We start from the raw sequence: 13,934 nt of genomic DNA on the forward strand, positions 1-13,934 counted from the left end.
TAATGTAATGGCAGGAATATGCTGAAGCAATTTGGACATTTTTAATGAAAATATGAGTATTTATGATAATTACATATTTATATATTTTGTAAAGATTCTTCAACTCTAAAATATTTTTGGAATATTTTCAAACAGCATATTAAGACTTGGAAAAAAAAGAGTAAGTTGTGATGAGTTAGCCAAAGAAAATCTTTGGGTATTGACAAGATGCTATTTTCTGGTCATACCTTAAATTTTTGAAACATTGCTAGAATATATAAATATCTTTTGGATATTTCTGGGGAATAATCTTCTCAGTACTTTTCCATTATGTGCCTGCAGTCTAATTTTTCCATTATGTGTCCACAATTTAAAAAAATTTTAGAGCAATTTGCAGAGAATCGTAAAAAAATCATAAGTAACCTGTAAACATCTTTTTTTTTTTTTTTTTTTTCCTGTAGTTTCTATTTTTTCTTAGGATTTTGAAGGTCCTCATTGTAATTGTTTCTTTTTGATTTTCCAAACAATGAAACAGATTTTATATTTTCAGCAATATGGGCTGAAAATGTTCTAATTTTCTTAATATGATTTTATCAAAAGAGGTAGGGCTCACCATCTGGAAAGGTAAATGGTTTGAGAATTCTCGCCTCCCTTTCGCTACTGCCGTAAGATTAATTTATTTATGGTCGATGAAAGTAACATCTATTGACATTTGCGAAAATGAACTTCGCATGTCATACACTACTGTCATTGACTGGAATAATTATATAAGGGAAATTTGCACTGAGGACGTTTTGAAGCAAGAACAGAAAAAGATGCGAGAACCAGGTCAAATAGGCGAAAGTCTTTTCAGAAAAGGAAGGATAATGTCGCCATATTTTTCCACCGTAGTGGCCTTTTGAAGGAATTTGCATGATATAAAAGATGCATTCCTCATTGGTGTTCCAAATAAAGGCACAGAGTATCTGTTGAAATATGTTAAAAAATATGTAAACCAAGAGATCATTATCTGCTCTAATTGTTGGAAGGTGTACAAGAATAGTCTCAAAAAAGCAGACTTTTTCCAAAGTAAATCACAAACTGAACTTTGTAGACTGAGGAATTGACATTTATATGCCGGCTGTAAAATGTCTAGCTAAAGAAAAGGAAAAGGGTTAGCTAAAAAAAAGGGGGGGGGAATAAACAACAGTGCAGAATTGCCTGATATTTACCATCATATTTAGCAGAATTTATACATTTAGATTGTGGGCATGTAATGGAAAAGTACCTTCTTGGCATATAAAAACATGCAGGCATTGGGATATCTTCATTGGGATGTATTCTAGTATACATTGGGATGTATCTACATTGGGATGTATTCTAGTATATGGTTGGAAAATTATGAAGTTTATCTGGAATATTCGTGGCATTTTCCTGGATTTGTATGGGACTTCAAAAGGCCTACTTAAAAAATCAATGTTCATATACAAGTTATGTCACAAATGTGAAAGAAAACATGTTGTGCATTCCGTGATGATATTTGACTTCCGAATAATTTAATTTAATATTTCATAATAAGAAGTCCGTCAAAATTTTTCAGAAAAAATGATGGTTCTTTCATATTAAATGTACAGGATATGCGAATATAGTTACATCTTGGTTTCTGGCAGAAAATGTTTTGTGATTGTCTTTAGAATGATATTGAACATATTATTTGAAGCATGTCTTTTCCTCCAGAGAAACTGTGCAAGGTAGTGCTTTTCATTTTGCCATTTAGCAATTACCCATATGCATTTTATGTTTTGCATGTGTGTGCCAGTTTAGCTTGGTGAAATTATATTTGTGATTTACTTTACAATGAATACACCAGATTGTTCAAGTTTTTATCTTTTATACCTCTTCCAACAAACAGCCTGAAAAAGAGGTTGTTCTTTCTTTGAATGTTCTTTTTAATTCAGCTCATTAGCGTAGTGGCACAACGATTGGGGGAGGGGGCATTTCAAGAACTGTTTCGCATATTTCATGTTATATGGCCCCCAAAATCCGCTAAGGAGGCAATATTCTTCCAGCATTATTTTTGAGTCGCATGAGCATACTTTTGTCAATCTTCACACTGCATCCCCCACTGGCAATTTTTTTCTTTTCTGCTACCGCCATCTCAAGAATGCAGATCTTCTGCAGATAATTTTTCCAATCCACTACTGTTTTATCAGCCATTCTAAGTTATTTTTTTGCAGAACTTGACCAATGTTAGTTTTTCACACCAGCAGTATATGAAACGTAAAGTTGTTGTGAATATTATTCGACTTCTTTAGAACCAGTTTCCTACATACATTTTGGTCTTTTTCAGTATGTGCAGACATTACACTTCTAAAAAATGTATTCTTCATTGATATATAGCTTCACCGAGTGTGAAAGCTTGCATTTTTTATTTTCTAGTAGTATGATGTACTTCTGAAAATAACAAACTGCCTTCATTTTTTAAGCTCCAGAGATCATATAAATTAAGAGTAAGGTACAAATTTTGTTTGATTTAAATTTTGAATGAATGGTTAATAATCTAATAAACACATACCTGATCGAATCACGGGCAGACACGAAAATGTTCAGAATATCATAGGTTGCCATAAATAGTGAAATATCTGACAATAAATCATTGCTGCTGTTATCACTGAAGAACAAAACAATCAACAAAATGGATAGGGTATTTGAAAATTGTCACCAGATGAATGTCTGAGAATTATCAAATAAAACAAATGTCTAACAGTACACAAAAAAGTTAACATACCATTGGGAAAATGAACACTTAAACATGTAGTGAAAATGGGTCCTACAAGGGTAAAATTTTGGAAGAAAGCAATTTATTACAGTAAAAAATCAGAAATGAAGGTAATATATTGCTTCCTATGTCAGCTCACAAATTTTCTTTTGAGAAACAAAAACCTAGACAAATTGACATCCCAAAAGCATTATTTCAAGGCATTGAATGTGTTCATCAGAAACCAGATATTCTGACACCTTTCACGTGAAGCTTAGAATTAAAATATATTGTGTTGTTTACATATTTACAGATTTTAAACTTTTTGGGGGCTTTTGAGTATATCATATCCTGTAAATTTTACTTTTCAATTTACATTCAGAGTCGGTTTAATTTATATGTACATACACGTAAATATTGTAATAGTTGCATTTGTTTAATAATTCATGCTGCATTAGAGTTTTTCTTCCTTTATTATGTTATTGTCCATTCTACTTTAAGTAGTTTATAAATTTATTTTCAGACACAATCTAGAGAAGAGTTTTCAAAAAATGGCATAGATGATCTCATGAGTGGTATGTTTTTCATTATTTTTAAAGTATTTTTTTACCGATATTATTAGATATCTAAATGTTATGCCAGTAATAGCACCCTTGACTCTTTCATATAGGCATTGAGTTAGTTCTAAAAGCTGTTTTAAATTTTTCAGGAAAGGATAAGTTAATTTTAGCTTCCTTTCCCCCCTCCCTTTTTTTTTTTTTTTTTCTTTGAGAGGAGGGTTAAAAAATATTTTAACATCAGTGCAGATATCCATTTAAAGCAAATATCTGCATTGCATTTTTCTTTTTTGAGGGAAGCTAGCTCTTTCAACAGAAATTTCTTTGGATCATGTTTGTTTGTTTTATGTTTATTTTTGCTAAAGTTTGTATTACTTGTTCATAGATTAGTAATGGAAGTAAAACATAAGTGTCTTTGTCTTGTCATAAAGTAAGACTTCCCAGATATTTTTGAAAATACAAGTTTCTTAAGGTGATGGAAAAATCATTTCATCTAAAGAAAAGTTGCTACACATTTGAAGGTACTTGCATATTATCACAACAACCTGAGAAGTTGTCATATGTTGGCAACTATGCACATAACTGATCTTTAGGTAGCCATTTCCATAGTCAGTTGCAATCCAGAAATTCTTCGCGTCATTTTTTCTTCTATAAAACTTGCCAAACTGCTCCAAGGGGGTTGCGGTAATACGAAAGTGCTCGTTTTAACACTAATGGTAGAAAAGTACAACTCAGCGTTTAGTCACTTTTCATCATTTAATCCATGCAGATAATCCTGACTGTTGAATTAAGGAATGTTGAAATTATTTATCACGAAATGGTGATAGCAGTTATGATATCAAAATTTAAATTTATACTCAAACTGTCCATGTTTTACAAATGTATTGGAAGCTTTAAAAATGTTAAGAATAAGATTTTCAAATTGCTGGTGTAATATTATATTTTAAAGAACTTGAAACAGCCTCAATATTAAACCTAATTAGCTATCTAATTAATTTACCTAACCTTCCTCTGCGGTGATGAATTAGTGTTATTTTAATAAAAGTTTAACTAAATTGCAGTGATGCTGACAAGAGGTAAAATTTGATTAAAACTGTATCTTTTAGAATAACTAAAAATTAACAAAGAATATCTACTTTTGTTTGTTAGTTTTCACAATATCAAGTATTTAAAAAAGCACAATATAAAGTTTTTCACCTTCAATGGACCCTCAAATCCTGTGATCTGATGAATAGAAGAAGTTCAGTTGCTAATATGCAGGTCAACCAGATAAATAGCTGCTCATCTTAGCTATACTAAATGGGTGTCATAGCATGTTCCTAAATTAAAAAGTTGCTGCTTATTTAAAACCAATGTAATTTAATTTGCATTCTGGTTACGGCAGATTCAAGAAAAAGAAGATAAAAAATAACATGTTGGTTAAAATAAACCTTTTAAGGCATTTTTAATGTATCAAAATCCAAATTACTGTGTAGAACTTTGCTGATTATATGATTGACATTTTGTTTATGTTCAATACATGTACATTAGACTCCCAATTATCTGCGCCTGCCGCACAAAGTTTTTTTTTACAAGCGTAAAGCAAAGAAAATAAAAATGTTCACAAAACTGAGCGAAACGTTCAATTTGCCAACAGCGTGCTTATTTATGGCAAAAATATCCCAGGCTTTCTTGGAACCTTCCCCTCTGATGAGTAAGTGATTTTTTACTCAACCTTGCAGTGCCCGCTCTACCTCCCTCTCTCATCTTAAATCTTACTGACAGGTCCACTTCCTCCCACTCGCCATTGTTAGTTTAAGCCTGATAGTTTTTCGAGCCGATCAGAGTTAATTTTTTATCTTTTATTGTGTTCAGTGCTTGTGCTTTTTAGTTTTGTGTTTTTCGTTACCAATTTAAAATGTCAGGAAAACAAAAGAAGGTTGTGTTGACGATTGCGCAAAAACTAGAATTAATTTCCAAAGTAGCAAACGATGCTACAAGGCAGCAGATGGAATTGGATTACAGAATCATGGAAACAACAGTGCATGACATTCTAAAGCAAAAAGACAAACTGGTGAACTTGGCATCAATGTCAGACAGTGCTTCTGCAATGAAAACGTGAAAAACTATGAAGGTTTCTACCTTTGATGAGCTAGAGACGGCATTGACAGAGTGGTTAGCTCAAGTTCGAAAAGAGGGTACTCCTGTAAATGGTCCTATCATTGCGGCGAAGGCAAAAACCTTTTTAAGTTGTTAGGCCTGAAAAGAAATTTTGATGCATCTTCAGGATGGTTGACTCGTTTTAAGCAGGGACATGAAATTCGAGAAATTGGGCTTCATAGGAGAAACTTAGTGGTAACCAACAAGCAGCTGACGATTTCCACCATAAATTTGAAGAATTTATTTTAAAAGAAGAGCTATTTTTTTTAACAAATTTACAATAGCGATGAATCTGGACTTTTGTTGAAATGTCTTCCCACTCGCACTTTAGCATTTGAAAGTGAAAGTAAAGCGTTGGGTCATAAAAGCAGCAAGGAAAGGATCACTATCATGTCTTGCAGTAGCGCTACTGGTGGATATAAACTTAGACTTGTTGTCATTTAAGAGTAAAAAAAAAAACGATACCTTTCAAAAGTACAGGGATAGAAAATTTGCCTGTTGATTACTTTAACCAAAAAAAAAAAGGATGGGTGAACCAAAAAATTTTTCAAGTATGGTTCGAAAAAATTTTTCTTCTTCAAGTTCTTAAATCGAAAAACCTGCCTGAAAAAGCTGTGTTATTGATTGACAACGCACCTTCTCACCCAGCAATAAGCGTCCTAAAGTCTTCTGATGGACAAATTTTTGCAAAGTCCCCCCCTCAAATGTTACTGCGCTAATCCAACCCATGGACCAAGGATTCATGGCAACAATGAAGAGAACATACCGAACCAAGCTGCTAATAAGTAATATTGAAGGTTATCTGAAAGACTTTTGGAAACACTACACAATCTTGGACAGCATCTACAATATTGCATCTGCATGAGACTGTGAAACCGTCAACCCTCATAAAATCATGGAGAAAACTCGTGTCTAATGTTGAAGCCAACAACAACCTAAACCCTTTGAGTTGTGAAGAAGAGAATGAAGATGTAGACACGTCCATGGCAACTCTTGCCGATATGGTGAAAACAGTTCTGGGTAGTGAGAACGTCGATGCTGAAAACATTAATGAGTGATTGGAGTGTGACGTCAACGAACCTGGCTTCAAACGCTTGACAGATGACGAAATTGTGAAGAAAGCAAGGGGAGAGACCAAGAATGAAGGAGAGCGAAGTAAAGGCGAAAAAGAGCCTGTTGTGCAGATGCGGAAGACTCACAAAGCAGCTTTGCAACAAGTAGGTGGACTGCTGAACTATTTGGAAGAACAAGACGACGTGGAGTTGGCCGAGAAACTTATGCTCCGAAAAATGCAATCTCGGATCAAGAGAAAATGCTTCCAAAACAAGAAGCAAACACAAATGACTGATTTCTTCAAAAAGGTGTAGTTTTACAGTTATTCTTTTGTAATTACACAATACATTACAGTATTAAAACAGTACATATGTATTAATTTTTCTGTGTATCCTTGATGCCTCTTGTAAGTACAAAGCACTTTTCTGTTTTCATTAAGAAAATGCATTTTAGGTTAGTTTTGAGTGATATACTAAAATATTAAGCGTTAAACATTTCCTGCTGTTTATTTTACGTTTTATTGTACATAAAACAATTTTTCAAAGTTGGAATGACTGTTTTCTCTTTTGCTATATCTGTTTTTAGCTTTATTCGGATTATCCGTGATTTTTGTTATCCGCAGCGGCTGCACCACCCAATTCCGCAGATAATCGGGAGTGTACTGTATGTAATTAATAAAAGTGTAATATAAAAATTTTCTGTTTAAAACATTATTCAAAATTAAATCAATAGACTTTGTTGAAACATAATCTTTACTATTATCTTTGCTATGTGAATTTCTCATGTCTTTTTAGCTTAGATTTTTTTCAAAATAAAATGATTATGACACATTATTAATATCTTTTAGTGATTAAAACTTTGACTGTGTTGAGAAAATTGGCTTTGTAGAAGGGAACCAAAAATAAATGCAATATTTCATACAAATAAGAAAATAGTTTTTTTTATAAAACCAAATAAAATAAGCACGTAACCTAGAGCATGCTTAAAAGAATGTGCCTTTTGGTGTGTTTGAGATGAGAATTTTTTAACTGCTTGATTAATAATGTTGGGTGAAAAGTTCCTGTCAATAGTTACTGCTTTTAAATAATTTAGTTCTTCATCAACTGTCTGTCACCAAAAGGTGCATTCTTGTTTTAGGAGATTATAAGAATACTGTTGTCATTCCCTTCTTTCCATTAATTAGCTATAAAATTGCACATATTTTACAGAAATTTAACTTTTGGGTCGTTTATTCTCTCATCAATGAAATCTGAGTTCCATACTCGATCCCATTCCGGATATGAATTCCTGGGGTATTTTCAGAATTCCTTGCCAGTGTAGTTTAATTTACATTGGTCGATCTAAGAGAGCCTTAAAATTTCACGTTAAGGAACATGAGGCATATGTTAAAAAAAAGGAAACACAGAAGTTTTCTGTTGCCCAGCATTGTTGGTCTGAAAATCACACTTTTTTCTGCAGCCAAAATTATTTAAAAAACATCTTTCATTGGTGAATGAGATTTTCTAGAGGCATTTCACATTCAAAAAAAAAAAAAAAATCTTAACGACCCTAATTCCAATCCATCGTTGCCTTCAGCCTTTAAGGAAATTGTGTTTTAGTTCTCGTTTCATCAGCAGATGATGCCAAACTCTTGTCCAGTCTTTCTTATCTTATGTTATCTAAGCAATATATCTTATCTCATTCATCTGCACTTTTGCAGCTGAGAATGATGGTCGATAAAACCATCGAAACTAGTCCTGTGAAAATTTGAAAATAACGCAGATTTTTTTTTTTTTTTTTTTTTTTTTTTTTTTAACCTTCTAAATTAATAAGCCTCTGTATTTATCCATCTTCAGAGTTACATATCATGGCTTCTTTTTATGCTTGTATGCTGTAACTTTGAAAATGCTCGACTGCATGTTGCCCCAAATACTAATAATTTTCTCAAAATGAGAAAAAAAAATAAGATTTACATCCGAGAAAATTTTTTCTGAAATTTTAAAGATTTATTCAAAAATTCCATTTATTTGAATGCCAGATTGTTTTGGTTTTATTATATTGAAAATATAATTAAAATATTGTTATAAATTTTACATAACATGAATGGCTTCAAGAAAAGCCAAGCTGTGCTGGAAAATAATTACAGGGGCAAGTTGATTAAATATTGATGTAAATGGTTCTGTCTCTAAACTGTCGAGATATTGCCAAGTTTGGCGAGAAATCTCAAGCTTTGGTATCATTTAGCCTGGTCTATGTGTGACTATTATTTCCCTAAATGACTAATGCAGGTGTGATGGTATGGGAAAGAATAATAATCGGTGGACCTATGCCCCTACACATTTTAATGGTGGATCTGTGACTGGCCAGAGATATCATGATAAGGTATTAGAACATTATGTGAGACTTTTCAAAGGTGCATATGGATTTGACTTTTTATTTGTGGACATTAATTCTCTTCCACGTTAAGTAAACCTCGTTGATAAATTACTTCAAAATGAAGGAGCAAATACCATGGTCAGCAAAATCACCTGTTCTTAATCTAGTGGGGAACTGTTTTTAAATAAGTAATAATATTTTTTGTTTACTGTTTGAATAACAATAACCGTCATCCTGCATTTCTTTATGCTAAGCTGCTGTCTGAAAAACAATCCATTGATTTTATTTCTCCTGCTTACGAGTTTATAATCAAGCTGTATCTAGGCTTGAGCTGAAAAGAGCTTTTTCACACTTTTTTTTAGTTACCCTATGTTGAAACACTTATCCTGTAAGTCATTGGTAGCTTTTCTCGCTCTTTTCAGTAGAGCATGCATTTCCCAGTGCATGGAGCAGAGCTTTATCTCAATGTCGAAACCAGGAAAAGATCCACTGAATCTTTCTAATTTTCGAAAAGTAGAGATGTGAATGCCCACATTGCTGGAGGAGTGGATCTTTATTTCCCAGACTGTTGTTTACAATGCTATTGGCAGTATGAAAACATGTTGCAATATTTGTGCATACGGTCAGGGGAGATCATGTTACATATTAAATTTAAAAGCCTTCATTTTTTCAGAATTATTCTTTTTTATGGATTCTCCTTTTAATATATTATTACCATTTTTGTTTCATGCTAAAGTTTTATATCATATGTAATGCTCTTCAATTTTTTCCTTTATATGTTATGTATCATTCCACGCAAATGGATAACCTTATGGTTCATAGTTTATAAGAAATCCATGATTTCATACATGTAAAGATAATTTTGGATATGAATGTGTATATATACTATATGTGTGTGTGTGTATGTATGTTTTTCTAAATGGTCTTTAACAAAGTATTGATTTGATAAAGGTGGTGGGGAAGAAGTCAGTCTTGATGATGATGATCCAACTTCAAAACCGTCACAATCTAAATTGGAATTTCGAACACCTGAAGAGGAATTTAATAACACAAGCCCTGTTGCATCATCACCAGCTGAAATAAAACCAACCGAGCCACCAAAGCCCCAAGCCCGCAAGAATGTCAAAACAACAGAAGAAGTAATTAAAAAATTAAATTTGTTTTTTGTATTTCATTATTTATTGCATATTCAGTTTTCGACCATCCCTCCTCTCGAAGATAAATTTACTCATGTTTGTTAACATTTTTGGGGGAAAAATTAAGTTGTAAGATAAGGCATTTGAAACTATGAGTAAAAGTACTTGTAGTTGCAAAAAAATTATTTTTGTAAAAATATATTTCTAAACCTTGTATTTGGATAAAGGTTTTTTTTTGGGGGGGGGGGTCTTGATGGTTATATAATTTTCTCTCTCCTTCATGTAACCACCCATTTATATGTTGAAGTGGATTTCTACTCAAGTTGTCAACTGCTGGCTCGCTATTTATTATTAATAAGAAAATTTAGAGTAAATTATTTCATTTATTTAAAATTCTTTGTTTTATTAAATGAGAGTTGGGATCTAAATTTAATTAAATTTATTATCAGAATTTCTGTAGGAAGAAACTTGTGAAAAACAAAGTTTAATTCAAACGTTGATGCATATAATTTTTAATTGGGGGATTCAATTTTGGAAAAAAACCTTACTGCTTGGATTCTTGTAAATGTATGTTTGTGTATTTATTCTGTCATTTAAGAGAATACAAAATACTCAGTTATTCAGTAGTTTTTTGCAAATTCTCTAGTTTGAATTTCCACCTGTTGTGGAGAATAAACAGATAAACAATAATCTCTTCTTGTACTGATGTTTTCTTCCATAATCAAAGATAAAAAGCAGTATTAGTTTTATACATTATAAATATTGATTAAATAATTTTTAAGATATGAATATGTTTTAACTATTTATGCCACCAAAAGATCCAACTTTGGTGCAAGAAGTAGATAGGAGAAAATGTAAACAAAACTTGGAAGCATATGATCTGTAGCCTGCAAAATTCTCTAATACTTGTACCTCTACTTTAGAAAGTGTGCAGATTGTCAGAATTTAATTAAAAATAGAATTTAAGTATTGAAATGTGTTTATTTTATTTTTCATAGCAAGAAGAAAGTGATGTAGTTCTTGATATATCGGTATCAGATCCACAAAAGATAGGAGAAGGCATGGGTGCATACATGGTTTATAAAGTTTCTACAAGGACAAATCTTCCATATTATAAAAAGAAAGGCTTTTCTGTGTCCAGGAGATTTAGTGATTTTCTTGGACTTCATGACAAACTAGTAGAAAAACATTTGCATTTGGGAAGAATTGTTCCTCCTGCTCCAGAAAAGGATATGATTGGTTTGTATTATATGTGTTAAACTTATGATATATAATGTGAATGCTTAAAAATGTATGGTTATTAAAATCTGGTATAAGATTTCAATAACATAAGAACATAATAGATCGTAGTATAGCCAGTTTTTAGAAGTTATAATTTACAATTAGCTGTAGTTTTATTAAGTGACATGACAATGTACTGCATTGGAATTTTTGTCACTTACCGATTATCCACACCACTAAAAAGTCATGAAATTCATTGCAGACTAATTTTTTGCCAAGCTATTTTAAAACTGGCAAAAAAGCTGTATTTAAAGCAAGTACAAGAAGCAACAAATATTTTCAAAGTGGTGCAATTTGCAATAAGAATTCCATATAAGAGCAGTCAATCAATCAAATTTGAAAAACATCCAAGAAATCCTTTGTACATTCAATAACATTTTTCACTGTTTTTCCCTCCATGTACACAGCAATTTCTTTTGCTTAAAAAACATCAGAATTGCACAAACTCGGCTCCGTAAATCTTCTGCATTGCACACTAGTCAAAACGGACATGCTGTTATACACATCATGCCATTTAAATACTTGCCAACATCATAGGTTGCCACATAACATTTTTGGCAACATACTGCTCTGCCTTATGAATATGTTTCGCGACTTTTCAGGGGAGGGGGGGGCTGCAGATAATCAGAAAATACTAAATTTTTTTTTTCTCCAAAATTAAAGAAGAGTGCTATTAACTATAAATAATCTCTTCATTTATTGGCTTTCTCTTGTTCATCCCATGGTATGATTGTTTCTAATGAAAATAATTCTTACATATGTACTGTAATTTAAGTGAATAAATTGCTTTCAAGCAAAACCAAATTTATTTAAATGAATAGTTTACTTTTGCTGCAAAAGGTAAAATTTTCCATAATAGATATAAAACAAGTTCATTTGTTTTAAATGAGTACAATTTATTTAATATTTAACTCTCTTAGTGGCACAGCTTTTTGGATCTGGTAATGAAGACTTGTATTTAAACAGCATTTAATTTTGCATAATTGCTTATTTTAGTCTGTTTTCATAAACTTCCATTCAATAACATTATATTTAAATCATTAGAGAAAGTAAGAAAGCAAAATATTTTAAACTAATATATACCAAGGGACAAATCCTATGACTGGACAAAGGCAAAGAATTTTTTGCCAGAGACAGATTTCAGTGTTTTTAGATTCTTTTTTCTGGAACTTTATGGAGAGAAATTTGTATAACATTAAGTTTGAAATCTGCAGAAATGAGCTGGCTGATGTTATATGTCTCTACTTTTAAGATTTTCATATGTAATTTATTTGAAAAATCTAGGAATAGTCACTTATTTGTTACTATCACTGATAATAAGTTTTTCCAGATTCCTTAAATTTTAATCTATTTTCATAGATTTAATGTTAGTCTTCATTGTAATCCTAACATAATTGTGTTTGTTGAAATCTTCAAGTTTTTTTATACATTGTAATTCTGAAATAAATTAAAACTTTAAGCTGTTTTTAGAATTTTCAATGGATGATTTTTTAGAATGAGAAACATTTCTTTATTAATTTAATGTTTATTTTTCATCATAGTGTAGAAAAAAATTCTCATTCTAATCTCTTTTGCATTTCAGAAATGCACAAAATTTGTGCATCATAAAAATACTAAATTGTCTGCCATGTAATATCTTAGAATTTTTCAGTTTCTTCAACAGTTTCGATTTTTCAGTTCATCTTGAAATTTTTCAGTTTTCATCTAATAGCTAGATGAGAGGTGTAATACTGGTAATTTAAATTTTCACTTAATGTTTATCAAATAGTTTAAATATTGAGAATATATAGCAGTTTGATGAAAATAAAAAATTTTTCTCAAATTCGGTGCAAAATTCTTCCATTAACTGAATTTTAAAATGAATGTTAGTCTTGAGTTCATTTTAGCACAGTATTTGATTGTCAAATATCCAACTCTTTAAAAACGGCAAAGCTTACCTGTTAATTTATTAATATCCTTTTTTTTAAGCTTCATAAATATACCCAAGAGCCATTACATTATGATCATCCTCCATCTATAACTATGGGTTCTCCCAGGAAGAAAACCTTTGCATGTGCGTAACTGATGTTGGAGTATTAGTATACAAAGCGGCTCTGCCTTGTAGCAGCTGATTTATCAGGCTTCAATAAAGGTCAAATCGCTATAGTTCAGCGACTGGGAACATCAATATCAGAAACGGTGCGTTTAGTGGGCTGTTCACGTGCAGTTATTGTGATCACATATCGAAAGTGGTGTGGTGAAATGAAAAGTCACTGGCCAGCAGTATGTCATCAATGGCACATTGATTTCAGAGAAGAAGGAGATTGCTACGCATTGTTTGCCCTGACTGAAAAGTTGAAATCACTACCAGCTACAACTGTGGCAACCCAGACAGTGTTTCTCAACATACTGTGCAGCGTACATTGTTGCTTATGGGCCTATACAGCCAGAAGTCGAAGCATGTCCCTTCCCTGACGCCATTTCACCGTCAGCAGTAGGCAAATAAACATCGGAATTGGACACTAGAAAAGTGGGAGAATGTTCCATGGTTCGACGAATCACGTTTTCTGGTCTATAACATCGACGGGTGTGTGCTAATATGCCAATTTTCAAACAAAACCCTGGCTTCCGGATCCACAGTTGGCATTAATCTAATAGAGCATTCGAGCTCTTACCTAGAAAAACGAATTTGTGCTCCTACACTACCTCCTTGCAATG

The 13,934-nt window shown here is 32.2% G+C and overlaps 1 protein-coding gene across 2 annotated transcripts in view; it reads left to right on the top strand.

Annotated features, from left to right (window-relative positions):
• Positions 1-13,934, top strand: part of Snx1 (sorting nexin 1) — a 48,753-nt gene that overhangs the window by 3,043 nt on the left and 31,776 nt on the right. For both annotated transcript variants that reach the window (XM_085820472.1, XM_085820474.1), the window contains exons 2-4: positions 3,240-3,291; positions 9,772-9,959; positions 10,955-11,195. In XM_085820472.1, coding sequence (XP_085676598.1) covers positions 3,240-3,291; positions 9,772-9,959; positions 10,955-11,195 — 481 coding nt within the window. The remainder of the gene's footprint in view (positions 1-3,239; positions 3,292-9,771; positions 9,960-10,954; positions 11,196-13,934) is intronic.

This window comes from Stegodyphus dumicola, chromosome 7, assembly GCF_044657685.1.
Source record: "Stegodyphus dumicola isolate Sdum_Otavi_A_Nest chromosome 7, ASM4465768v1".
Lineage (NCBI taxonomy): Eukaryota > Metazoa > Arthropoda > Arachnida > Araneae > Eresidae > Stegodyphus > Stegodyphus dumicola.